Source organism: Trichoderma gamsii (genome assembly GCF_001481775.2).
Source record: "Trichoderma gamsii strain T6085 chromosome Unknown Scaffold_9.2, whole genome shotgun sequence".
NCBI classification, from domain to species: Eukaryota; Fungi; Ascomycota; class Sordariomycetes; order Hypocreales; family Hypocreaceae; genus Trichoderma; species Trichoderma gamsii.
This window is the reverse complement of record NW_020171346.1, coordinates 266,963-292,084: the sequence shown is the minus strand read 5'-3', so window position 1 is coordinate 292,084 and position 25,122 is coordinate 266,963. Positions and strand designations below refer to the sequence as shown.

Below are 25,122 nucleotides of genomic sequence, written 5' to 3'. Positions count from 1 at the left end.
GGGTATAGATAACGGCATGTGGAATCGCGAACATGACGACAAGCATTGCATGCTTAGAAGTGGAGTAGCTCGGAAAGTAATCATACACTTCATTGGTGGCGGTAGCAAACAATATGCCGTAACGAGGAAATGCTGATCATAATCAATATTCCTGATGCAATGATCCATGTTGTTTAGAAGATTGTGCATATGCTCTTGAGCTGAGCTTTATATGGATCGCGACACTGAGGCATGACATATCTAGTCAACTTCTGTGTTATCAAGAGCTTGAGATGAAATTAAAAGAAAGATTGTATTTCAATAATGCTAATCATCAAAGCTCTGACGTTCTGCATTGAAGGTTTGATGCATTACTTTATTATTTTACTTCTTTATTTCTTGTTTCCGTTGATTACACTAAGCCCTGTCGGCCGGCGCCGGTATTTTGGAGATAGGCGTGGGTCTATTGCAACCCAGAGAGTTGCATCTACGTAGTCGGATATAAGACGATTACTTCATAGAAGCCGCTTTTCTTCTATAGGCTTCTTCGGCTTTCTGTTCAAAGAGCCGCTTCAAATGAACCTGGTAAAAACCCATGTATGTTGGCTGCTCAACCAACAGCCCAGCTCACCTAATTCGGTAATTTTTCTTTGGCGCTGTGGCTCACAGACCGACGGAGAGTTCATACCGAAGTCTCAACTGGCAGCTCGTCCAATAAGACTTCAATTGCCTATTAAGGGAATTTTTAATTCTTTCCCCCGCCCCTCGAACAAGACTGCTACGCAGAATATTTTTTCATATAAAAGGTGTCGCCATGCAGCCGATAAAAATGTCGCATTTCGCCCCTGGGTAGGGCCGCTTCATTGGAATTTTCGCACCACGCAGTGTCTGAACTCCGCTCTCAGCTCGCACAAGGTCACATAGGGCTTGTATCATGGCAGCAGCAAAGGCCAATGAGCTTCAGGCTCTAGTCTTTGGAGCATCTGGTATTACTGGATGGGCCCTGACGAACGAGGCGTTGTCATATCCGACAGCTACGACGTTCAAGAGGGTGGTGGGCCTCACGAACCGGCCACTGAGTGTAGAAGATGCAGGACTTCCTCAAGATCCACGATTACACCTGTATCCCGGCCTTGACCTCTCAAGGGATTCGCAAAGCATCACTGAGTATTTGAGCACAATCGACAATATTGAAGAAACCACTCATGTCTATTTTGCTTGTAAGTCTTCCGATCCTGATTGAGGGATTTGGTCCCGGCTAAAAGGTTGGGATAACAAGCATATGTCCACCGCGGATGGGGAACAGAAGACTCCGAGAAGCGCAAAAAAGAGAATGTGGACTTCATAGCCAATGCAGTGACTGCGGTTGAGAATATCTGTCCGAAGCTGCAATTCTGGACATTCCCAACTGGTGGAAAGGTGCGTGAACATGCCGATCACTGCTTATTACTTGATCCATAGCTAAGATTGTGTCAAGTGGTATGGGCTCGAATTTGGCGATGAGGTGAAATTGGAAACTCCTCTTAAAGAGAGCGCACCGAGAGTTCCACCTCCTCATGGAGACCATATCTTCTACTATCCTCAAATCGACACACTGTCCAAGCTCTCCCAAGGCAAGAACTGGAACTTTGCGGACATTCGCCCAGACGCTGTGGTATTTTCCCCTTATCAAAGTGCACTCCAACGTAAATTGTCCGACACTAACACTTATGTAGATTGGTTTTGTCCCAAATAATAACGCTATGAACCTATCCAAGCCCTTGGGTCTCTATCTCTCCCTATGGAAATCGCTTTCACCTTCCGTCGAAGTCCCATTCCCAGGGTCCGAAGAGGCTTGGACTCATCTCCACTCTGACGTCTCTTCTAGCCAGCTTGCAAAATTCCACATCTACGTCTCTCTTCACCCAGAAAAGACAGCAGGAAAGGCATTCAACATTGCAGATGTAGATGCAGGCACCACTTGGAAAGACACTTGGCCTGGTATCGCGGCTTGGTTTGGGCTGAAGGGAGTGGGACCTGCGGCAAAGGGAGAATTGAGCGGGTATCCATGGGTTGAATCACAAAAGGAGAAATGGGATACGTGGACGAAAGAGAATGGATTGAGGCCAAAAGTTATTGAAGAGGCGACTTGGGAATTCATGACCGTCGTAACGTGAGTGTTTGCAAAAAAGGAATGTTTCATTCATCAATCTAACAAAGACATAGTGGCGTTTATTCGGAACGAGATCGCAACTTCGACATCACTGAGGCGAGGAGGATCGGCTTTACTGAAAAGCCCGACCATATCAAGAGCTACCATAATGTTTTCGATAAATTGAGAGCCGAGAAGCATCTTCCATAATGTGATTGGTTAGAATTGGCTTTTTTGGGGAAAAAGAGTCGAACGAAATATAAGAGTTGGCCAAAAAATCATGTAGCAAACAGTTGAGTCAATACCCAACATCTAAAGTAAGTCAATATATTAGCACGTTCAAAATTAGGTGATCAAATGTGCCTCTTTGCTGTGTCCAGCTAGCTATTGGTGTAATTAGGGCCCATTGACAATAGCCAATCTTCCTCTCTCTTCTCTAGGTTGAAATTGAACGAGTAACCCATGAGATTCCTCTTCCAAAGCGCTTTCACTATCATCAACTCCCGACATGCTAGGTCGTCGGTCAAACCCGTGGTAAAAGATTGCTAGTATATTATTCGTCCACGGTACGAGACCAGCCTTTCTCGTCCTCAGCGTAACTAGCACCAAGAACACCAACGACGCTATCAGTTCAAACGCAGGCAAAATCAGCCATTCCCACGTCACCACGGCGTGGCTAACTGGAGAAAAGGCTAGCCCATTTGTAGGTGACGGTTGGTATGCTGCACTCCGCAGGCTGAGAGACATGCTGTGGGCCAAGTTGTCCATCAAATCTGGAAATCCCGTCTCTGAGGTATTCATAGCTGTTCGCACCATTCGTATAAGATCAGAGGAAGAGCCAGAGTCGAATGAATCGAGATTGGACGAATATGCGCTACCAACAAGCAGAGAGTTGAGCCAAGGAATCATCGCATCCCTTGAAGCGCTCGAAGCCTTAAACTCATCTGAGGAACCTGGCGGACGAAGCACATAATGCCTAGTTTCAGGAACTATACCCTGTGTTTCATTTGTCCAGGTTGAAAGGGCAGTCTCGTGCAGCGTGCCATTAACAAAAGTAGCGTTCATGGTGCGAACGCAGAATTGTAGCAGGCATTCATAGGCTACTGGGGCCGCGTACATGGACCCCGTCATCTTCATCTCCGTCATGGTCTGATCTGGCTGTTCGGGAATCGTACCAGGAGCGGCAGCAACCGCGAGGACGCTTGTTAGTACAGATCCCCTGTTCGAAAACGCGACAGAAGCCCAATTCTCTGGAGTATTGATCGTGGATACGTTGAGGATCCCGTTTGTAATCATGAAACCGACTTGATTGATCATGTCTCCTGGCTGAATGCCAGTCAGTCCAAAACCGTTTGGCAAAACATATGTGTTTGTGATGTAAGCTTCATCCTTGAGATTGTTAGGAATGATGTGAAGTTTCTTTCTTTTCAACTGGGACGTCAGATTCTTGCACGTATTACAAAACCCCAGCGTCTGGTAGGAGCTCCATGTACAATTGCCGGTGCTGCAATGCGCCGTTGCAGTGAAGTTTGTACCGGCAGGACTGTAGAAAGCCAGGTAGGGAGCTGAAGTGAGCACAGAATCGATGCCCGTTTTGGTGCCTCCATTTCCAATCGGCGCTGAACCAACACCGTTCATAAACTGCGCAATGGGCATCAGAGCACTTCCGGAGACTGGGTAGATGGTGTCATAGTCCAAGGCTTGTTGAACAAAAGTGCCGATGCCCAGGGCAACTATGACAATAAAGGCACCCAAAGAAGCCAGTAGACTGTAAAAGTAAGATCAAAGTCAGAAGCGGCCATAACCAAGAGCGTGGATTACGACTTACCCTCCTCTGCGTTTTGCAATGAGAACTACACTTCCCCAAGCTCCTCTGCTGGCTTCATCGATCGTATGAAAGTCGGCCAACGGCGTCTTTTGCAACGCATTCAACCATTTCAGCTGGCCTAATCCAGATGCAAACGATGTTTCCAAGAAGAATTCACCGATTGCCGACAACAGTTGAATGATGGCCCCAGGACTAATACCGAATCTCAACTGCGGCAACGGATGCCCATCAAAGACTCTTAATGTGATGACAAGAGCAATGAAGCAGCAAGCACTGGCTATCCAGGCGAGGAATTCCACTTTCCAGGCTATTGAATGCAGTTTTGAGCGCGCACGCTGACGTGGTGAGACTCGCGCCGTTGGAGGCTTCTCTGGCTGTGGTGCTAACTCGGAGGTGGAGCGCTGGCCGGAAATAAGAGGAGGCTCTTCGTCGTCTTCATGGTTTCCGAGGAGGCGCTCAAGGTGTTGCTCGGGAGGAGGTGGAGCTTCCAGATGGTGTAATTCATGACTTGTCTCCATATTTGGCATACACAACTAAGCACTCGTTGTTGCAACTTCATGCATGGAAAGACAGAGCATTGAATGGACCAGTGAGTCAATATAAAGCAACAAGAATGAGAATAAAAGATAAACGCGAGTTATGCCGAGCTCCAAGCTATAGGTCACATTGACGGGATGTCGACTGGATGCTGGATAGGAAATACCTAGAAACAAGGCACGAACTAATGGCTAAAAGACCTAGCTCTGATCCTTCGCGCTGAGAAACGCTGCATTATGGCGACGCTGCAGGTTTCGCAATTCCAAAAGTGGCAAATCGAATAACAAACAGGTTCTGCGAGGATGCTTTGGCCAGCCTATCGCGATGAAGCATCCTGCTTAGTTTAATATATTTGGCGCTGGCATGCCGTGTGATAGTACGGACTGATTCCTCCCAAATGCCGCCATTGCTTAGTAGCGAATATGACCGTTGCCATCCTTCAACCAGTTCTAAGGCTACCGTTCTTTAGCCACTCAAGCTTGCTGCCTTACGGAGAAGGCCATGGTACTTGATATGTCCGATCTCCGTTTGCCGACGGAACTGTGGCCGAACTGATTCTTCCGCATGTGAAGCCATCTTCTGAATGAGGTTTAGAGACGTGACAATAAGCGCAAAGCTCAGCGCGGCCATCACCACCGACTGTCAAGGTGATATGCCGGAAAAGTAGAATATAAAGCAAAGATATAAAGACTAGAGGCATAGGTCCTGATTCATCTGAGCAATGTCTTGGCTCTCTTCTCGATCGATGTCTTGGCTCGCGCTAATCTCGACGGCGTTTATTTCTCGCGGCTGGCTCTAGTTTTGTTAGTCGCCGCCCACATGTACTACTCATGGAGACAGAAAGAGAACGTTGAGTGATCAAATTTATATATTAGCGTCTAAATAAACTAAGGTACCTTATATCATTATAATCATTTGTCTTTTACCTCACTCATCACATCCAGTTTAACTTTGCTTGGCATTTGCATAGTGTAGCTTACAGTAATATGTCTCATGTCTTTGAGTTTGGACCACCTTCCGGATATGGCACAGCATACCTACATTGCCCAGTTCTCAACATTATTTGCATTTGTCAGTACGGAGTACTGGCTCACAAATAATAGTTTTTGCAACTCTTCAATCGCATAGCGCTAAATGGCGATTTAGCTGGACTGTCCTCGTGTTAGAAGTGAAGGACCTGGATCGAGAAGTTAGAATTTTCTGCTGATTATGTATTTATTTTCTTAATTTTTGTTTGCTAATGATACAGAGACCCGATTGAAGTCTATGGCAGCTGCAGAACAGCGGGAAAAGGGAGCTCAAAAAAGCTAAAAATATGTCTTCTTTTTTCTTCATCCAAACCTCCCCGTGTTTTCCGTAAACCATCCTCACAAAGCCCAGCCCAACCAAAGCCACCTGTAGCAGCGAGCCAGTCCCGTGGTCCCCTCCCTCTGACATTTACCTCGTTCAGAAACGCTCAAGTTCGCGCTTGAAAGACATTATCGTAGCAGCTTAGTTGCCGGGGTTCTCCTGGGCAAAGGCAACACCCTTGGCAATGTTCTTCTTGAGGTCGCCCAGGCAGGCCTCGACGAGCTTCTCCTCGTTGGCATCAATCTTGCCAATGGGGTGAATCTTCTCAACACCGTTGGGGCCGAGCTCAACGTTGGTGCTGAAGAAGTCAATGCCCTGGTCCTTGTACAGAGGGGAATCGACAAAGGTGGGCTCAATGACGCCCTTCTCGCCGTCAGCGGCGCGGAGCAGGGCATCGGCCATGCGGGCACCGGCGAAAGCCATGGAGAGGGTGGCGGAACCGGCACCGTCCTTGGCCTTGACGACCTCGTCACCACCAAACTGGACACGCTTGACGAGCTCGGCGTTGGAGGAGAGGTCGGGGTGGTTGCTCTGGGAGAAGAGAGGAACGATGGTGACACCGGAGTGGCCACCAATGACGGTGATGTTCTCGTCCTTGGGGTCAGTGTTCTTGATCTCGGAGACGAAGCGGCTGGCACGGACAACGTCCAGGGTGGTGACACCGAACAGCTTCTTGGGGTTGTAGACACCACGGGCCTTGAAAACCTCGGCGCAGATGGGGACGGTGGAGTTGACGGGGTTGGAGATGATGAGCAGCTTGGCCTCGGGGGCGGACTCGGCAACGGCCTTGGCGAGGTCGCGGACGATGGAGGCGTTGGTGTTGAAGAGATCGTCACGGGTCATGCCGGGCTTTCGGGGGACACCGGCGGGGATCAGGACAATGTCGGAGCCCTTGAGGGCGGAAGCGAGGCCGCTGGGGGTGGCCTCATAGCCCTTGACGACGGACTTTGTGTTGACGTGGGAGATGTCGGCAGCGACACCTAGACGCGGCAATCTCGTTAGCCAATGGACAGTAGCAGCAGTAGTAGCAGCAGTAGTAGCAGCAGCAAAGCAAAGCTCAAGACAAAATTTGCGAGGTTTATATGAAATTGGCGCACGAGGGCCACGCAACGGGTGACTTACCGGGTCCGCCGCGGATATCGTACAGAGCAAGCTCGGTGACGCGGGTGTTGAGCTTGAGCAGGAGAGACAGAGGCTGGCCAATGCCACCGGCAGCACCGAGGACGGCAACCTTGGACAGCTAGAAGCGCGCAAGAAGCAGCTGGTCAGCACAAGCAGTCGGGCACTGAGGATCGTGGATGAGGCCAAGCCAAGGTGGGGGAGAGACGGGAGCAGCTCATACGTTGCGGGCAGAGGCAGAGAAAGCCCTGCGCTGGATGGTGGAGCCCAACATTTTTGTCTAGAGAGAGGATCGAGGGAATTGGTCCAAGAATTGGCGGAGGTGCAGTAACGCTGGAGATGGCGAGGTGGTTTGCTTTATAGTTTCCGGGCCCAATGCGAATAAATAGACTCGAGGAAGCGCAAAACTAGCCATGGCATAACGGTGGCTATAGTCCGGGATTTCCCGGCTAAACTGCTGGGCCGGGTCCCTCCACGGTCTAGTGCCTCTGCAGCGCCTTTACAGCGCCTCTGCAGCGCCCAATGCGGCTATCGGACAGGCACAGGTACAGCGTAGCGGACCGGCCGGAGGGAGAAAAATGGCAGTCGGTGGCTTTATATTGCGCAGTTGCGTCACGGCCGTTGCAATTGAGAAGACGGGCCATCATGTGGATCATTCGGCCGGGCGGCTGGTTTTTCTGCCCGCTGGAGAGATCAATTGGTGTTTCTGTTGGTGGTTGTCGACGTGTACCAAGCCGGTACCTATAAGGCAAGCTGTTACGTGCCTATTTACATTTGCTATGCGCTGCTACTATTGATATCAAAACCATAATGGGTGATTTACTGAATATTAGAATCTATGTGAGGTATCCGCTTAGCAGCATGGAAGTCTGCTTGAACTCAATGTTGGGCTACCACATGGCTTTTTACAGAGGTAGTGGCAAATAGACTTTGCAACGTCGTGATAAACCTCGCAAGTAAACAACGGCCCGTCATCAAGTAACGTGTACTGAGAGGAATAGGTACAAGAACAGCAAGAGAGCTTAAGAGTACTAGTATAAAATGTAAATGTCATATATTCCGATGCGTCATCAGTCGTAGTCGTCAACTAGAAATACTAAAGCAATGTAAATATAACGACTCGATTCTATTCTTTTTTCTTTCTTTTCTTCTTCTTCTCAAGTCCATTTCATTGCCTTCGTTTCAATGTCTTCCCTCACTCGAATAAGCCTTGCTCGAGAACATAAAATTCATCATCCCGCTTGACTATCGAATGTTTTCGCTAACATATGTTAGTACAAAGCGGCTCCCCCTATTTATGAGAATGCAAAACACGGTTACCTACCAAGAAATACTCGTCGCGACATATTTAGTACTCATTAAGACGTAGTCACAATGACAGTGTTTGCAGGGGTCAGTGACCAGTATTGACCGCTAAAGTCGCCGCTGGACAGATGAGCCACATATGTGTCCGAATAAACATCCAGGTACTTGCTGGGCCCTGTGAAAGCATTGCTTAGCTTATAAGGATAATTGCCTGGCACGTTGTTAAACTGCCAATATTGGCCCGAGAAGTCTCCCGTCCCAGTCAAGTGGAGTCCGATGCTTTGCACTCCGTTATCGTTGATGACATCAAGAGACCGCTGCACACCGTTGGCAACAGTGTGAAGGCGGTACTGGTGAGCAGTGTGTGTAGGGGTGAGGAACCAGAGGCTGTTGGATGTGACATTGTTTGCGTTGACCATGGAAAGAGAGCCATCAGATGATGATTGAGCAAGAATCTTGGCTGCAGCCGTGAAGCTATTTTTCAAGACATAGATCACGCTGGTGTTGATTGTTGCCATCTTGGAGTTGTCTATACTGGTATTACTGATATGAGTCAAATTGAAGTTGAAGATGGAATATAGGACATGTTCTCATAATACAGGGCGATGGGATAGACTTTATAGCTGAGAGCAAGCAGCTATCACATGTAAGGGGTCAATGCATATAGTACTAGTACCAATACATATTAATAAGAGTCAATATTATAGCAAAGACCAGATTAGGCGTCATATATTCTCAGCTCCGAAAACATAGCCTCCCTTGGTCAGCGCCTCTTCGCCTGGCGAGCCAGTGAGGTTGTGCGACGACTAGTTGCTAAGCACGATGGCCGCAAGGGAGTTAAATAGTCTCGTCCGTCCTCGTACCACGTAGCAACACATGCATTAGCCCGAAGAAGCCGCAATAGTAATAACCGCATAATATGTCTTTGGCGCTGTTCATATGACAATTTCAAGGAGTCATACGGGCTGAAGATAAGCCGATAACACAAAACGTAATAGGAGAATTTGAGTTGTTAGGATGTAACTAGTTTTGACATAGTCAGTTGTTATACGTTATCGTGGTGCGGGCTCCGTGCGTGGCCTAATTAAGCTAATTCATCATGCATAATTCCTTATTATGCCTTTGACGTGATAGACTAGAGGAAGAATAGAAAAGAGGCTCTGATCATAGATGCAGGAAAGAATCCTGGGTGCAATCATGTTTTGACATGCAAACTATTATGAGATACGTAACCAAGTATATACACCGAAGCAAGGACGGAATGAAGATTGTTCAAACAGTCGTAAATGTGTGGATTACAACGAAAGGTCAACCAAGCGTTACAAATCGAATGGTAGGTAAAGACATATCCCACGCCTCTTTGAATATCCTACCAGTACCTAGCCGAGTTGCAACCTGATGCTGGTCATCCCATTCAACAAGCATAACATTGTACATCTCCGCCTCGTCCGAATACGTCACGTTTCCAGTAATAGAGTCAAATCCCTTTACTAAGGCTCCAGAAAGAACAATAAACTCATGCTTGCCTTCTACAACTTCGTCAGGCCCATTGCCGTTGAGGATCAGGCGTCCTGCAAGTTGGCGTCTGCTGCCCGTCGTACAGTGGATATGCGCATGGATCGGCTTCCTCACTGATGAATTCATCTGAAGTGTCTCTGGATCGCGCCACTTTCTGTGGACAATGGTGAAGAACGAGCAGCTCGTCCAGAATTGAAGATACGGGCCTTGCATGCTGGGAATGTCTACCGCTGGCCTCTTTCCAGATTGCCCTCCGATAGACTCAAATATGGGCTCCCAGCAGAGCGCGTTGATGCTGAGAATGCAGCCGAGAGGGGCTTCATCAATACCCATACCCACGTCGTTTGCTAGACGAGGTTCCGCAGGCCCATCTTTGACATACCACTTTGTCGTCAACTCTATCAACTCCTTCTCGTCTGGGCCAGGAGCGTCATATCCTGACTGTCCAACCCAACCAACCCACGACCAGCTAGGAAATCTTGTGTCTTCACTCTTCCGACGCTCTTGCAAGACAGACGGGGTCCAAAGCAATGCTATGTCCAAGTAACTTTCAGGAAGGGCAGCCAGGAACTTGTGTCCCATATGGTGACTCAATTGGCTCGAGATTCCCTCAAAGGCGTTGATAATATCGTCAGAAAAAGTGAGGCGCCGTTTAGTATACTCTGTCACCGCTTTTGCGTATTCGGTAAAGACGACAGGACGACACAATTGGACTGGCATAAAATCCTCTTCGTTATCCTCCCATTGCTTCTCAATGTGCTGTATTGGAGATTCGTCTTGTGCCCAGCGAGGCGACAGCTGTTCGAGCCATTGTATTTGTTTTGCTTGAGTTTTCATCGTAGCCGGTGCATCCTCGCAGAAATATGCACTCCGGCATTGCCAAAACACACTGCCTTGATAGAACAGAAGCAGACGCCTAGACAGTAACTGCTCCTGAAATGTCCACCCTCTAGAGCCCCAGACTGAGCCGGCCGGGTCTAGGGGTAGATCAAGAGCGGTAGCAATAGAGAAGCCTGGCCAGATCTCTTCATGTAATTGGTTGATGTTTCGAGTTCGTGTTCCTGGTCGAACGCCTGGAAGACCGGCGTTTGCATCGATACCATCGGCTGCCACAATGGTAAGTAAGGCGGCTCCGTAAATCCTGTCCATCGACTTGATATGTAGATATTTGTTGGCTTCAGTTTGATTGATGCAAAGCTGATCGACCCAGAGATATCTTTCGCCTAGAGCCTTCACCACCGTGATGGCATCCGTAATTGTCTGGCCAATGGGAGTTTCCTGAGCGAATAGACTGCCTTTCTCTGCTAAGACATGCGCAGTCTGGCTATTCAACTGCAGATATTGAGTCCGGCCCCATACATAGCTTAAAGCAATGTATTGAGCGCCGGGCGGCGATACTACAACGCATTCATCAACGACATCAACTAGGCGAAACGACGACCCTGGGCCAGATTGCGTTGGACTGGAAAAAGCACCACATTGGCTGGTATGCTCGCGATCGCATTTGGCGATCCACTTGCGACAGATTTCGAGATCGATCTTGTCCTGGTCAATACGGTGGAACAATGACTCGGGCAGTGACTCGGATATTGGGATGAGGCGGAATGTAAGTTGTTTATCTATATCCAGAGGCGACGGAGGCGGAGATATAGTGACATGCAGAAAGCGGCTTCCTAGCTCTGCCAGAGTGTCTTGAAAATGCTTCACAGAGAAGTTGAACGTCACCGGCACTCCATCTCGATGATCAACGACTTGATGGGGCGTGAATTTGCGGGCCGTCTGCGCGAGAAGTCGACAAAACGCGCAGATTTCCTTGTTGGCAAAAGCATCTCGGAATTTTATCGCATGCACACGGTCGGAAGACTCAAAACTGAAGATGTCGTACAGATCGGAGGCGGTGCAGTTGAGGCACTCGCCGAAAGACCCCAGACGAGGATTTAGAAGCACCATTGTAGATGTACTGGCTGTATGGGAAGTTGGGGACAAACAGAGAGCGCGTGTGGCTATAATCGGTATATTCGACAAGCTCACTACATCGCCTCCTAGAAAGATTGTTATTCGGAATTGAGGTATATGAATGAAATACTTGATTCGCTTTATACAATTTAAACAGGAGACTTGGTATTAGTGGATTTTGCAGCGTTTTGTGTTGTATCAAGCCATGCTTCAGGTACGCGAGGCCGCCATCTAGCATAAAAGAGCTGGCTCGTCTAGCTCTCAAACTACAGGTCTCTACATTTATGTACTGTACTTGCAGGTTGCCCATTCTCGACAGCGTAGGATGTGGCTTAGGACTTTATTGCTTGTGCAGCCAATTAGCAGCTAGCGACACAAGACGCTAAGCAGGTTTTTGGCACACTCGCCCATACTTGATCTGCTGTAGCGGCTGTCTAGGCGTTTTCACAGAGGCTGTGTTCCCTGAGGCTGAATTGCGCCATGCATGTCACGAGGGCCTGTTAGATTGAGCCTCATTTGACTATTAACAGCAGGTGTCGAGTTTGGATCAAGGTAAGTCTCGCTATCCAGGAGTGAATCTATGTTTCTATTTGCTGGAATTGAGCTCGAGAACAGTCTCCTCAGTGAAGGTGTTGAACTAAAGGTCATCAATGCTAATCTCCAAGGCCGCTAGAGCCTGATTTGACAAACACTTATTAGCGAAACCCCAACTGTGTATTTTCCCGTCATCATGAATTAGAATCACAGTATATCTAGAACTGATGCCCATAATGAGACAGCCGATCGAGCGTAGTTGGTGTCATAGAGATAACACAGTCTTCGCTGTTAGCCATGTTTACACATAAATGTATGATCTCGAACATGTCTATGCGGCTAATCAACTTTTTATACGTGCCTGAATTTGCAACCAGTTTACTTATGTTTGGTCAAAAGCTGATGACTCTGTTACGTGGTTATTAGCCCAGCTAGCTACAGATACGCAACCCACAAGAGACTTTTAGCACGGCACTGCAGATTCCAAGACATCAATGCGCTATAAGCTGTTTTGGAAGGTGGCTGTGGCGCTCTAGCCGACGGGAACGCCCGCTAGCGTCCGTAGGAATACATGTTTCTTGGTAAGGTATGGAGAGCCAGCTATCTACAGCGATACATGGCAGAGTTCGCAAATGCACTCGTTTATGGCCTTGTTACTCTATGGATGGGATATCCATCTAGTGGGTTTGGCCAGATTCTCTGCGGTTTTGGGAAGCTGAAAACGATCAATTCCGTACTCAAAGCGAAACCACCTTGGAGTCCTTAGTTCATCGCGACAACTGCTTCTCCACACTTGCCGTTTATACTGTAACAATCTAGATCCCGCCAAGGGTTTTCGTAGCTGAGCTGGCCGTACTATGCTGCAGCAAAATACGAAAGCCCTGCTTCGGCATTGCAGTGATCTCGAATTCTCCTGGTCGATAAACAATGAATGGATCTTGAGGAATACAGGAACGGTAACGGCTGCCGTGTAACCTCTAGCGACCCCTTAATGGTCCTCTGGCGATCCTCCGGCGATCCTCCAGCCATGTTCTATCCAGGTTAACTGACATGCAGTGTTGCCAATGGTCCGACTGCTCGGCGGATATAGCAGCAATAAAGCTATAGCCTTTCGTCTTCATAATGGACCCCGACCTAGAGTTTCAGTTCAATTTATCTGCGTAACCCTTCATTGGTTGTATAAACTGAAGAGGACCGCATGGGAGCGCCATCTGGTGTGGATTTAGTGTTGGTCATCATTAGTCCCCCCTGCGTCATTTCACCGGCCGCAAACGAGGCTGAAGAACCCCCAAGGGCAAGAACATAGCGAACGTACAGCCTTTGGTATTGCAGTACTTTCTGCGATTATGGAGTAAAAAAAAAATTTATTTGGTCTTGCCACGAAAACCATACCCTTCATAATGGCACGGCTTGAAGATAATATAAATACCGTCTTTACGCCACCAGTCAACAGCAAACAAACTTAAACTACTCGACAGCTTCCATTGTTCTCAAAGCCCTAGTCCTAATTAAACCTATACTTCACACAATATGTTCATGTCTGGAAAACTCCTCGCAAGCTTTCTGCTATTGCTTGGAGGGTCATTAGCAACTCCCAACCGTTACGAGACACGGGCTACTATGAAGTGCGAGACTTTCACAATAGACCCACCAATCTATCGTCATGCGACTGACACCTGGACCACTGGCTGCGTAAGTGACCTAATGAACATTGTGAGGCTTTGTTAACTCCGAAACAGATCACTGTCCCCTGCGACGGAAACCAACTTTGTTGCCAGGGTGGGGAGCCCTGCCAAATACCGTACTGTTATACGTGTCCTTAGGATCTCGCAGTGAATTTTTAGAGGTCAAAGATGTATCAAGATAGTGTATTATAGCTAGAATAAGATATTGGGGTTTGACTTGCGTCAGCATAGGCTATAGTAGAATTTGAGGCTTGTTAGGCATGGTACCTTTCATCAGGGAAAGGCTCTAATAAAAGCTCTTTTTATATCCGAAATATTTTCAATTTATATTCGAATTGAAGCTACATCAATACTGCTTATCGCACTTTGAAGCTGTTCCTCTTTCGTCTATCTTGTCTACGAGCGATGCAGAATCCGTGCTATACGAGCCAGTTCTCTCATAAAGTGGTAGTCTCTCTCAGTGAAGAGTCTATCTAGGCATAAGTCATGCCGTCATATAACTGCATGTGAGAATATCCCACCAGACTTCGAAGAATGATTCTGGTGCCCATTTTTGTGTACAATCTGACCGTTCTCTTCTGTTTTAGAGTCAATTTATAAAATTTTAGAAGCATTGCCTCAGAATACCATTTATAATGATTTGAGCCCATTATAGATTCTCTCAGCTTTGCGCTAGCTACGGTGAGCTCCTAAAAGGGCCATAATGGCTGTTCCTGGCGGCCTGAATAGACTGGTGACCCGCTATCGATGTCAAATGCGTCCAGCATATCCATATCTAGAATTATGTTCTTCGCATATGAGGTTAGAACAGCTATGGATGCAATGTGTAGTTGTATAGCAAGGCCTAGCTATCCACCGTGCAAGTAGTAGCCGCTAATCTGGAGCCACACCTTTCTATACTGATCATTTGCGAAAGCTTCTTTAGCCCCCTTTGAACAGTGGTTCTAATTCCTGATTCAAAGCTTTAAACGACGACCATGCTTGTGCCAATAAGATGTCGCTTACACAAAGAACTGATGCTTGAGTTATACTTAAGATTCCGCCGCGACTATTAGCTTTCCCATCGCTTTTAAAGTGCTTGCGCTGGCCATTATTATTATGATGTATCTTAGCAATGCTTCTTATCCTCTTTATACATTCACCTTACAGATTCGGAGGAATCTCAGAGCGAGCTTCTGATTCCGTCTACCACAATTACCCCTCTCCCACGGAAGATCGTCCTGGCGGTAGCTTTGAGCCTGATTTAGCCAGCACTGAAGCAATAGATGGGATGGAAGCTACCCAAGAACAATCCACTCGGGTTTATCCAAAATGATTCGAGCCCAAGTACGTGATTAACATCATTGGTCCATGATAAGTAAAGAAAACTGGTATTGGAATAGTCCCTCTGCATATGGCCATAATAGGACTATATATCAGAGCCTGCTGCAAGTCACCATCCACTACGTAGCTCGTAGCCGAGTTTCACCGTCTACGTAGCATTTATCACGCTCTGCCATCAATGTCGCATTATAAACCTGTTTTGGCTCAGATCTACCACACCTACAACCACCACATTGCCAGCCGGCAGTAATAACCGATAGATATTCCCGACTTCATATTCATGCAGAATCTAGACCTCAATGTGCCTTTGTTGCAGCGTAGCTTTTACGTCATATAGGCTTGATAAAGCCATTGTTATGAGGCTCGCAGTATATTAACAGTTGACCTGGGAGTTGAGCACGAAGTTGTGATAGGATCGACTATACGTTCGCTGTCACCCATCCATCATCAACGTGGTATCGATGTTCCTATAGGCCACAAGGATGCATATTTATCAAATTCCCCCGCAGTACCGCGATGAGTTGTATAGCATCATCTATAAAGGGCCATGGGATGGATTTAATAAAAGTCGTTTGACTAGAAATAGGCCAGTATCCATCCGTGAGACATTTTGAACAAGACGCAGAAATATTACACCTCGTGCCAATTATTCCTATTAAACCTATTTCGAGATGAAGTGGCTGTCAATTCTGGTCTCCATCTTCTTCATGGGAAGCATTGGATGTGCCCAACTTCTCCCACTACCCATCTTCAATCCGCTTGATCCTAGATTCTATGACTGGCAGTCACCCGGACCTGACGATTGTAAGTGATGATTGAAGTATAAGTCTTACCGCGACTTTAAGAGCCTAACATCAGGTGGCAGCTCGTGGCCCTTGCCCAGCTCTAAACTCTCTCGCCAACCATGGCTTCTTGCCGCACAGTGGCAAGAATATTACAGCCATCGATCTTATTCGAGGCGCCTTTGAAGGTTTGGGTCTCTCACCAGAGTTCTCCGCTATCGCAGGTGTTGCAGAGCTCTTAAAGTCATACACACTTGCCTCATTTGATCTGCATGAGCTGTCTAATCATGGCTTCATCGATCATGACTGCAGTCTATCTCGCCCAGATATTGGAGATGGCGATAATAATGACTTCAACGAAACGATTTGGTCTGTTCCTCTCCAAGTTCTGAAAAACTACTCTATTATCACTCCTCAGGCCATAGGGGCAGCCAGAACAGCGAGAGATTTGTTTGACTTTGCTCATAATCCTGCTCAAGACTGTGGTGCTCGCTCCATTGCATTTGGCGCCTTGGAGAATGGACTGCTACTTGCCAGCCTCGGGGGAAGCCCCAAGTTGGAATGGGTGCGAAGCATAATTGAGCATGAAAGGCTACCGACGGATCTTGGATTCACTCCAACTCCTCTTTTGATCAACAATTCTCCCATTATCCTCACATTGGGTGTAGAATCACTTCTTTCTCAGCCTCAATTGGTAAAGCTCTTAGGCAACATTACAATAAAAACTCCGACGGTGAGAACAACATAAGTTATTAAATTGCATACTTGACTAACTTGCTTCCAGGATCTCCTAGCTGAGGTATTTCCCATAAAGAATTATAATCTTACCTATATTACATCAGTACTTAAGCTAGCTGGATTCCCTTTGGTCGATTTTTCGAACCTTTTATGAGTCTAGGACTCGAAATTGCGTAACATGCGATCATTGGAAGATCAGCACAATAGCTAACGCAACTATTGGGAAATTTCATTTCACTTTGTAAAATGCTATCTCTGTCCTCTATCTTGGCGAAATATATAGCTAGTGGATGTTACAACTGCGCTTTGCCATCGTGCCTCTAGAGAAGGAAAGCGAAGTAAGATGGGAGGCTCGCTGTAACTAAGTGTTACTTAAATATATTTCACAATACTATCGTCCTCCGCTCAGCCTCCGAGGCGCTCACCCAACCTACTCCAAATTGCGTTTGTGTTTCGACATTTGCTAGTGCTACTGATATATATCACTAGTAAGCTACACGGACCGGGGCCAACCCAGCCGCTGGGTACACGAATACGGCTTCCGCTGGAAAAGGAGAAGCCGACATATACCCCTGTCGCAGTTGTAGACGCTTATTGGTTTAACTTGGATTTCGGTGAGTTCTGTGTTGGTGCCACCTGCAGTGAGACCCAGACGAAAGCTGAGGCCAAGAAATTGCGCCAGAATAGAACCCAAAGTGGTGAGATACTACCACTATGACTGCTATTGGCAAATGGTTAATGGATAAGATCTCAGAGAAGACTGGGTAATCCTGTTCTTTGCTTGAATTAGAATCAGAAGAGAAGTGGTAAAAAGAAGCAAAGAGAGAGAGGCATGGAAGAGATTGTATGCAACCAAGTTGAGCAGCCTCAGGCGTTGGCATGAATCTCGTATTTCCTCAGCCCCATTCGACAACAGAGCTGAATTCATTCGCCGATGTGTAATACCCCTCAGCTGTGCTTATAAATGCGGTACAGGGGTTAAGAAGGAATGGACAGGCCAAAAGCTGTGGTGCGTGTGGACAAGGCTGCGATAAAGATGCCGGCCCACACATTAGACTTTATTCCAAGTCAACAAGGCTATTTGTCTTGATGACTTTTTTTAGGAGAAAAGCGGGAAACAAAGTCGGCTCTCTGCTATGAAGAATACATATAACGCCAAAGGATGGGAAAGCCAGTCAACATTTCGCTGTTTAACGAGAGGAGGGCTCCCCTCAGTAGCCCCCACGACCACTACGCCATTTATTTGGTTTATACTACTACGGCCAGATAAAGTGCGTATTGAGGGTACTCGATCCCTGCTAGTTCCATGCGGGCCTTTCCGAGCGATATCTAAGTGAAATTGACATAAGCAAGTTCTGATCCAGTGCTCCTTACAAGAGTATACTATAATCCGTATTCACAATATCAAGAGGCTTCTGATTTTGCTTTCAAGCATCGGCCTAGCTGTTCAGCCAACTGAAAACGATATCAGTTATCTTTCGGTTGATGGTGGAGGAGTTGAAAATGTTCGAAGTCGCTTAGTCAAGAGGATGCTGCGGGTGAGCAAAGCGCTGGGTGCTGGGGTCACTCGATCAGGCTCTGGAATATATTGTGCGGCTGAATATTGGCCACTGGAAAAAGCAAAGATGTAGTAAGACATACACACCTTATATATGCATGTAGACAACCCCTAAGTGAAAATCTTTGCTGGCAGTTGCTGTTTCCCCTCAAGTATCACGACGATCCACGTTGTCCGCGTCTTTCCACACGCAATTCATCGATCGCAAGCATCCAGTATATGCCCAAGTCTGTTTTTTTGCTGCTTGATCAGTTCACACCCCTTCATTGAGCAGTAAATTAGTGTTTTAAAATGTCCCAGCGAATCTTTTTCTCAGCTTTATTGATTCTGTGGCTGGCGAGCCGCGCATCTGCCGATGGCGGCGACGACTTTGCGAATAACCTCGCCTCGGATCTCGGTCCGTAAGTACCCTTTAAATTGTCTCAATGAGCCTTCTCTATCTCTGAATTCCAACCTAAGATCATTTCTTTCTAGCATTATCGCGCTATTTGGCGAGCGGGTAGTCATGCAATTCATGAGCCAAGCTGTCGGTATAGCAGACTGCATCCTCTTGGCCGTGGCCCCAATTGGAGCCATCACCACCGTCGTGAGCGCTATTAGGGTAGCAGGGCCAGCTTGGCTGAAATCATTTATCGGACGAGCGAGAGAAAACCTTGCTGCGGCGGAGGTAGAAGTTATGTCATCCACTTCGACAGAAACTTGCGAACTTTGGAATGGCAACAGCGTGGTCAGATGCCCCGGGTCGGCCGATATTTACCAGTTTATCTGCTTGATACCGAAAACCAAAAAAATCGAAGATTTGAAGCCATTCGATGTTGAATGCACAAAACTACAAGCAGATGCCCATCAAGAGACGGAGAAGAAAAATGGCGGGAATGCTGAGAACAACCAAACCGATGGCCAAGCAACTGAACAGGCTCAAGAAAATACTAAACATGTTCAAGAAGAAACTGCACAGATGCAAGAAGACACTGAACAGGTCCAAAAAGAAAATAACCAGGTCCAAGAAGAAACTGAGTGGTTCAAGATAACAAGTATGCGCCAATAGTTCCTATCACGTTCTTGTCGCTTGCTAACGTACATCTTAGAAAGAACTGGGTCAACATCTATTCAACAGGGTTTCATAAAGAGTACAACTTCGATATCAAGCAAATTAAAATGCCTTTGGCAGGGCTACAGAGATGGTATAAATTTGATGTCCGGCAAATTGAAACGAGTGCGAGTCTTTCTATTTCACCCTGCAACAAAAGAACGCTCCCTTTCAGCCGCGGAAAGTCAACAGGAGTCAGGCATGGACCCTCCCACAAGAATATCTGAATGTTCAACTCGAACGAAAGCCCATTCGATGGACGCTCCTTCAACAAATCACCCAGAAAATGAAGAAGGCTTGAAAATCATTGTTATTGAAGACAAGGATGGCAGCGCTCCAAATCTTCTACTTAATTGCCACGATAGAGTCGGCCGGAGCGAAATATATGTTGCTGCTGCTATTGGCCTGATTCTACAATTTGGAGCTGTAGTGTATTTCGGTTTCATTACCTACTACAAACCTACCCAAGACACTTTCTTGAAGGATGGCAGAAAGGTGGTCAAATACGCTTTTCCATGCGCCGCAGTGGGAACTCTGCTGCTTGTGCTTGGCTTGTTCATATGCTCTTGGGTCGTTGGCAAAAGCACGAAAGAAACATGCTACGAAGCAGAGAATCACCACATATATGTTGTATGGCTACAGAAAGATCATACTGTGAGCGACCAAGTGTTCAAGCCATTTGCAGTTTACCCAACTAGCGAACGACAATATATTACCATGTCTCGACGACGAAATATCAAGCATCGACGAAATGAAATCGGAGGCCCTATTGTTCATGTCCTAAACAGACTACTCCATTACGACAAAACAGCGGAGAAAACGGGCAACAATAATGACAAGCGTACAACAGAAGTTGACAGCCAACCTCTATACTGGCCAATGGAACCTATTACGTTTATTGGCGCTCTCATTTCTCTCATTGGATTCATTTCGCAATTTATCGGAATGCGAGGACTAAACTGGACAGCATCAATCGTACAGCTTGGAATCACGATACTGGTTACTATAATGCGTGTCATAGTTCGACGCGGTTTAGGAAAGCCTCCCGCTCATACGTCCTTGAATCCGAAATTTGAGCTTGACTGGTTTGTCTTGAGCTTTGGACAACTTTCTAAAGCCCCATGGGTCAATCCTGGTCAAACTTCAAGAGACTCTGCCGACCAAAAGAAAGATGCAAGAGACGAAACCCGGCCCAAATGGGAAATTCGTACTCGTACCGGGGGTGAGCTGACATGTCATACGGATAGCAGTCAGCCTATCGAAGATTCGGAACCTCATAGAATTATGCTGATGCGAAAACGTTTGGGAAAGCTTTCAAAGTGGAAAAGTCCATTCTTGGAAGAGGCTATCCATCTATCAAGAGCAATTGAAGCAGTCGCGACTACATTCTTAAGTGGACCGAACGAAAGCTATAAATGGAGCATTCCAGCGATTTACACACAGTACAATGTTGCAGAGCCTACTGAAGGAAAGAATGTCAAAGAAAAGGTTGTCGAAGAAAAGGTTGTCAAAGGAAAGATCTACATAACAATTTACAAAGATGAGTCACATGCATGGCGAGTTGACGAAACAGAACTAGAGGCAATTCTCTCTTTATGGTTGTACTCAACCTCATCGATAGACCTTCCTGAAATTAGTCGACCACGGAATTTGAGGGCTTATGAACTAGATGGATCTGAAGAACGCCTAACTAGAGACCTTCAGTGGTGGATGCCCGAAAATATTCCGCAAAGCTTCAAGCCGTATTCAGAAAACGAACTTACTGAACTTATTGAAAAAGAACCAAAACGCATAACCGTGGGCTACAACGTTGAAGACGGCGCCGCGAAAAAATCAACTGCTACAGCACAGCCCGACCTCATGAAGAAATATTTTGTTTTTGAATGTCAAGACAATCGGCAAAGGCTCTTCTCTCGGGAATTGTTCTATTCATTCATGCGCGCAATTGCAAAGATGCCGGAGGTTGACATTGCAAGCGCATCGAGTGCACATCCTTTGTCTCCTAGTACAATGAGTGGAGGATGGGAGCAGATGAAACTTAAAAACGAAACTATCTCCGACTTGGCGAAAAAATTAGAGAAGATCGGATTTGGATCACTGTCGGACATCTACATTGATCTAATTATACCTCTCACCCTTGAACATAAGTTGACGAACGTCAAGAATATTATCGATGATGTCGCAAGGGAAGCACATGAATACGAACGCACACTACAATGGGAAAATGTGGTTGAGACCTGTAATCGTCTTCTCAAATTAGCTCTGCGCTTCGATCTCGAAAAGGATTCTTCTTCCACGCGAGCTGTAGCTATCTGCCTCGGATTTCTCTACAGATTGCACCATGAAGCAAAGCTTCAAGAAACTGAAAGGAGGATAGAAGATGACTTGATAACACAACTAGAAAGCCTCAAAGAAATTTTGGCTGGTGATACTTTTTCAGCTTATTTTTCGACCATCTTGCCAGATAGACATCAATTCTTCGCCGCGACTCTCAGCATGCTGGCCGGCATCAATAGCACCCCGATATCATTTCCGAGTAGTTTTCAAATTACTGCTACGAATCTCGATATCATAAAGGCAAGAGATTCCAAGCAAAGATTAGCTATTCGGAATATCGAAGAATTTGAAAAGACTGATGCCTTTGGTTGGTCGCTGCTTCACTATGCTGCCAATTTGACCTTAGACATAGATAACAACTGGCAAGAAAGCGACGAGACTGCATTCCCTACGCCTCGAGACCTCATGGAATGGACACCTTTGCACCATGCTTGTGTCTTCGGCAACAAGGAACTGGTGGATATGCTGCTCAGATACAAAACTCCGATTGAGATTGCTGGGAAAGACGGAATCACGCCAATGCACTGCGCTGTCCAAAGCGGGAAAGTCGAAATAGTACAACAACTGATTGGCTACAAAAAGCACAGAAGAAATATACGCCATGTGGATCGCAACGAGAGACACCCGATTCACTGGGCTGCAGTCGAGGAAACGTTGAGATGGTCCACTTATTGGAAGACGATATTGATCTACCAGATCGGTTCGGTTGGACTCCTCTTCATCTAGCTGCCATATATGGGCACGATGAACTACTGCGGTCCATATCCCACGCTCACACATATACTATCAACATAGGCGACAATGAACTCCGTACGCCTCTGCATCTTGCTGTGGAATATGAGTTAACAGATGCCGTACAAACATTAATTCAAGTTGGTGCGAATGTCAAAACATCGAGGAAAGATGGAAGAACCCCGCTACATGTATCACTAAGTCGTGGAAAAGATGGGTTGGAGGTTGCAAAGCTATTGCTTCACGCCGGTGCCGACGTCAATACAGTGGCTAAAGACGGTGCAACTGCATTGCATATAGCAGCGCAGAGCGGCAGCCTGTTTGACTTTCTCAATTTCTTACTTGACAACAACCTAAAGACACCGGCTATTGATGCAACTGATGAGTACGGACAAACGGCATTGCTTATTGCAATCTATGAGAAAGAGTGGGAGGCTGTGCAGCGACTACTTGATATGAACGCTAGCGTCGACGCAGATCAGAGAAAGGGATACACGCCAGTGCTCGGTGCTGTTTTGGGGGAGAATCAAGATATTTTACAGCAGTTGTTGGACAGGAGAGCCAGCGTTGACGATGCTGATGGAGATGGATATTCAGCATTGCATATTTCTATCCTCAACCAAAAACAGAGGATCTTTCAAGCACTTCTGAATGCTAATGCGAATATTGACGCTCTTATATCAGGGAGAAATGATACTCCACTGCATATTGCTGTTCGCAAAGGCCAGATTGATTTCATACAAACTTTACTCAGTAAGGGGGCCAATACGACAGTGCTCAACTTTCGTGGCTTCTCGCCGTTACAGCAAGCTTTGCACAGTGGGGGTGTTCAAGCCGTGCAAAAGCTAATAGAGCATGATAAAACATCAACCACCAAAGCGGCATTGCAAAGGAACAAGGAGGGTGATACTCCGCTGCACACACTGTCTGCGCGGAGATTTCGTGACTCTACTAAGTGCAAAATGCTTGACAAACTCATGAGCATTGGCCCAGAGATTGAAATTAATGCCAAGAATATCAAAGGGCTTACACCACTAGATTTAGCTCTCACTGAGGCAAGAGAGCATCGCCAATTCATTTTTGATTTACTGGAAAAGGGTGCAGAGCCGGGCTCAGAGACTATGAGGACAATATTAGAAGATTGGAAAGACGACCGTCTTGAATTAGAAGCCTTAGCCGAATAGCGACGTCTCTTGGGGATGCCAAAACCTGCCATCACGAAGTCGCATGAGGTACTCCCCGCAGTTCACGCAGTAGACAGGTTCAATAAGAAAATATTTGCTCGCTCGTTAACATCGTCGTAAATAACAATGAAAACATTACCTAACGACTGAGGTATCTTGTGCTCGTACAAAGCAGGATTAAACAATATATGGAAACTCAAACAGCCGATCCAAACAGTTTGGGGCTTCAAGAGGCCCTACTTCAGCTTATTCTTCCTCCTCTTCCTCATCGTAGTCATCCGCGTTCACAGGGTCGATGTCAAATACCAGGTCATCCTCATCAGGCACTATTAACTGTCTTTTCGCCTGTTCTTCCTTCTTCTCTTCGTCATCCTCATACTCATCGAATTCGTCGTCGTACAACTCGAACTTGTCGTCGTCGTCATCTTCATCCCCATCTTCATCCTCATCTTCCTCCTCATCCTCATCCTCGTCTTCATCCTCCTCCCCGTCTTCGTCTTCGTCCTCATCTTCCTCCTCGACCACTTCCAGCTCTCTTTTAACTTTTTCTTCCTTCTCGTTAACGTCCTTTAGTGCTTCCTTTTCACACAACTTTCGAATGGCCGGCACAACAATTTCTACAAAAGTTTATTAGTATTTAACTTAAATGATGGAAATTTAGAAAAAGAGGGGAGGAGAAGAAGTAGTAGTAGATGCAGTAGATGTAATAGATGTAGCAGATATAGCAGATATGGTATTCTAATAGATGCAGCAGCAGAAGAAAACGAAAGATAGTACATACGAACTGCCCTTTGCAGGCCACAAGATCCCACAACACACGCCGTCGCAGCGCCAGAGACCTCGCCATGGTACTTGCAAGCGCAAGCATAATCCGCAAAATGGCAATCCGTCACCTTTGCGATTGCGTTCTGGATACACGGCACCGAGCAGCGGGGCACCGTGTCCTGGCGCGCTTGAAGGGTAAAGCCTCCCTTTTTGTCGGCGTGCGAAGCGCTGATGTTGCTTCTCAGGGGGGGAGGCAGGGCGGAAGAGATAGCAATCATGGTGAATACCATGGCGATGATAGTTGAAGTCTTCATGTTGATATATTGGTGGTTTGTTCCGGGGGAACTATCAGTTTGATGTCAATGATCAAGTTCACTTTGTGAAAACGCTTTAAGAGAAGAGAAGGAGCTCTCCGGAGAAGATGATCCAACGCTCGAATTTATACCCTCGCAATAGCAACGCCACGAGAACACGTATTCCACTTGTTTGCGGCATACACCAGTAATTAAATTCACACCAAAACGTATTATTAGCATCAGCCCAGTATACCGTTACGCCACCGGTAACCAAGCCCAGGATCTTCACGATACCTTCATAGTAAATACAAAGACTGTCCAACCTACGCATACAAGACTCAGTATGAGCTTATTTCACACGTATAGCTTCTTTGT

General features: G+C 46.7%; 9 protein-coding genes across 9 annotated transcripts; 4 read left to right on the top strand and 5 right to left on the bottom strand.

Moving 5' to 3' along the window:
- Positions 1 to 913: 913 nt before the first annotated feature.
- On the top strand, positions 914 to 2,320 carry TGAM01_v203375 (hypothetical protein; the record flags this gene model as incomplete). The annotated part of the gene is made up of 5 exons (XM_018801298.1): positions 914 to 1,199; positions 1,259 to 1,398; positions 1,457 to 1,633; positions 1,695 to 2,131; positions 2,185 to 2,320. 5 exons carry the CDS (start codon positions 914 to 916, stop codon positions 2,318 to 2,320), a joined length of 1,176 nt encoding a protein of 391 aa, XP_018665569.1.
- Positions 2,321 to 2,506: 186 nt separating this feature from the next.
- On the bottom strand, positions 2,507 to 4,456 carry TGAM01_v203376 (hypothetical protein; the record flags this gene model as incomplete). Its single annotated transcript, XM_018801299.1, has 2 exons — positions 2,507 to 3,878; positions 3,939 to 4,456. 2 exons carry the CDS (start codon positions 4,454 to 4,456, stop codon positions 2,507 to 2,509), a joined length of 1,890 nt encoding a protein of 629 aa, XP_018665570.1.
- A 1,510-nt stretch (positions 4,457 to 5,966) lies between these two features.
- Positions 5,967 to 7,218, bottom strand: TGAM01_v203374 (malate dehydrogenase; the record flags this gene model as incomplete). Its single annotated transcript, XM_018801300.1, has 3 exons — positions 5,967 to 6,805; positions 6,948 to 7,065; positions 7,168 to 7,218. 3 exons carry the CDS (start codon positions 7,216 to 7,218, stop codon positions 5,967 to 5,969), a joined length of 1,008 nt encoding a protein of 335 aa, XP_018665571.1.
- A 1,084-nt stretch (positions 7,219 to 8,302) lies between these two features.
- Positions 8,303 to 8,767, bottom strand: TGAM01_v203373 (hypothetical protein; the record flags this gene model as incomplete). Its single annotated transcript, XM_018801301.1, has 1 exon — positions 8,303 to 8,767. One exon carries the CDS (start codon positions 8,765 to 8,767, stop codon positions 8,303 to 8,305), a length of 465 nt encoding a protein of 154 aa, XP_018665572.1.
- Positions 8,768 to 9,557: 790 nt separating this feature from the next.
- TGAM01_v203372 (hypothetical protein) lies at positions 9,558 to 11,717 on the bottom strand (the record flags this gene model as incomplete). The annotated part of the gene is made up of 1 exon (XM_018801302.1): positions 9,558 to 11,717. The coding sequence occupies one exon, from the start codon at positions 11,715 to 11,717 to the stop codon at positions 9,558 to 9,560; it is 2,160 nt and encodes a 719-aa protein (XP_018665573.1).
- Positions 11,718 to 13,787: 2,070 nt separating this feature from the next.
- On the top strand, positions 13,788 to 14,080 carry TGAM01_v203371 (hypothetical protein; the record flags this gene model as incomplete). Its single annotated transcript, XM_024549194.1, has 2 exons — positions 13,788 to 13,949; positions 13,997 to 14,080. The coding sequence occupies 2 exons, from the start codon at positions 13,788 to 13,790 to the stop codon at positions 14,078 to 14,080; spliced, it is 246 nt and encodes an 81-aa protein (XP_024406032.1).
- Positions 14,081 to 15,936: 1,856 nt separating this feature from the next.
- On the top strand, positions 15,937 to 16,939 carry TGAM01_v203370 (hypothetical protein; the record flags this gene model as incomplete). Its single annotated transcript, XM_024549193.1, has 3 exons — positions 15,937 to 16,069; positions 16,131 to 16,780; positions 16,832 to 16,939. The coding sequence occupies 3 exons, from the start codon at positions 15,937 to 15,939 to the stop codon at positions 16,937 to 16,939; spliced, it is 891 nt and encodes a 296-aa protein (XP_024406031.1).
- A 1,695-nt stretch (positions 16,940 to 18,634) lies between these two features.
- TGAM01_v203369 (hypothetical protein) lies at positions 18,635 to 23,686 on the top strand (the record flags this gene model as incomplete). Its single annotated transcript, XM_024549192.1, has 4 exons — positions 18,635 to 18,744; positions 18,818 to 19,377; positions 19,432 to 22,470; positions 22,566 to 23,686. The coding sequence occupies 4 exons, from the start codon at positions 18,635 to 18,637 to the stop codon at positions 23,684 to 23,686; spliced, it is 4,830 nt and encodes a 1,609-aa protein (XP_024406030.1).
- A 657-nt stretch (positions 23,687 to 24,343) lies between these two features.
- TGAM01_v203368 (hypothetical protein) lies at positions 24,344 to 24,765 on the bottom strand (the record flags this gene model as incomplete). Its single annotated transcript, XM_024549191.1, has 2 exons — positions 24,344 to 24,424; positions 24,472 to 24,765. The coding sequence occupies 2 exons, from the start codon at positions 24,763 to 24,765 to the stop codon at positions 24,344 to 24,346; spliced, it is 375 nt and encodes a 124-aa protein (XP_024406029.1).
- Positions 24,766 to 25,122: the final 357 nt, after the last annotated feature.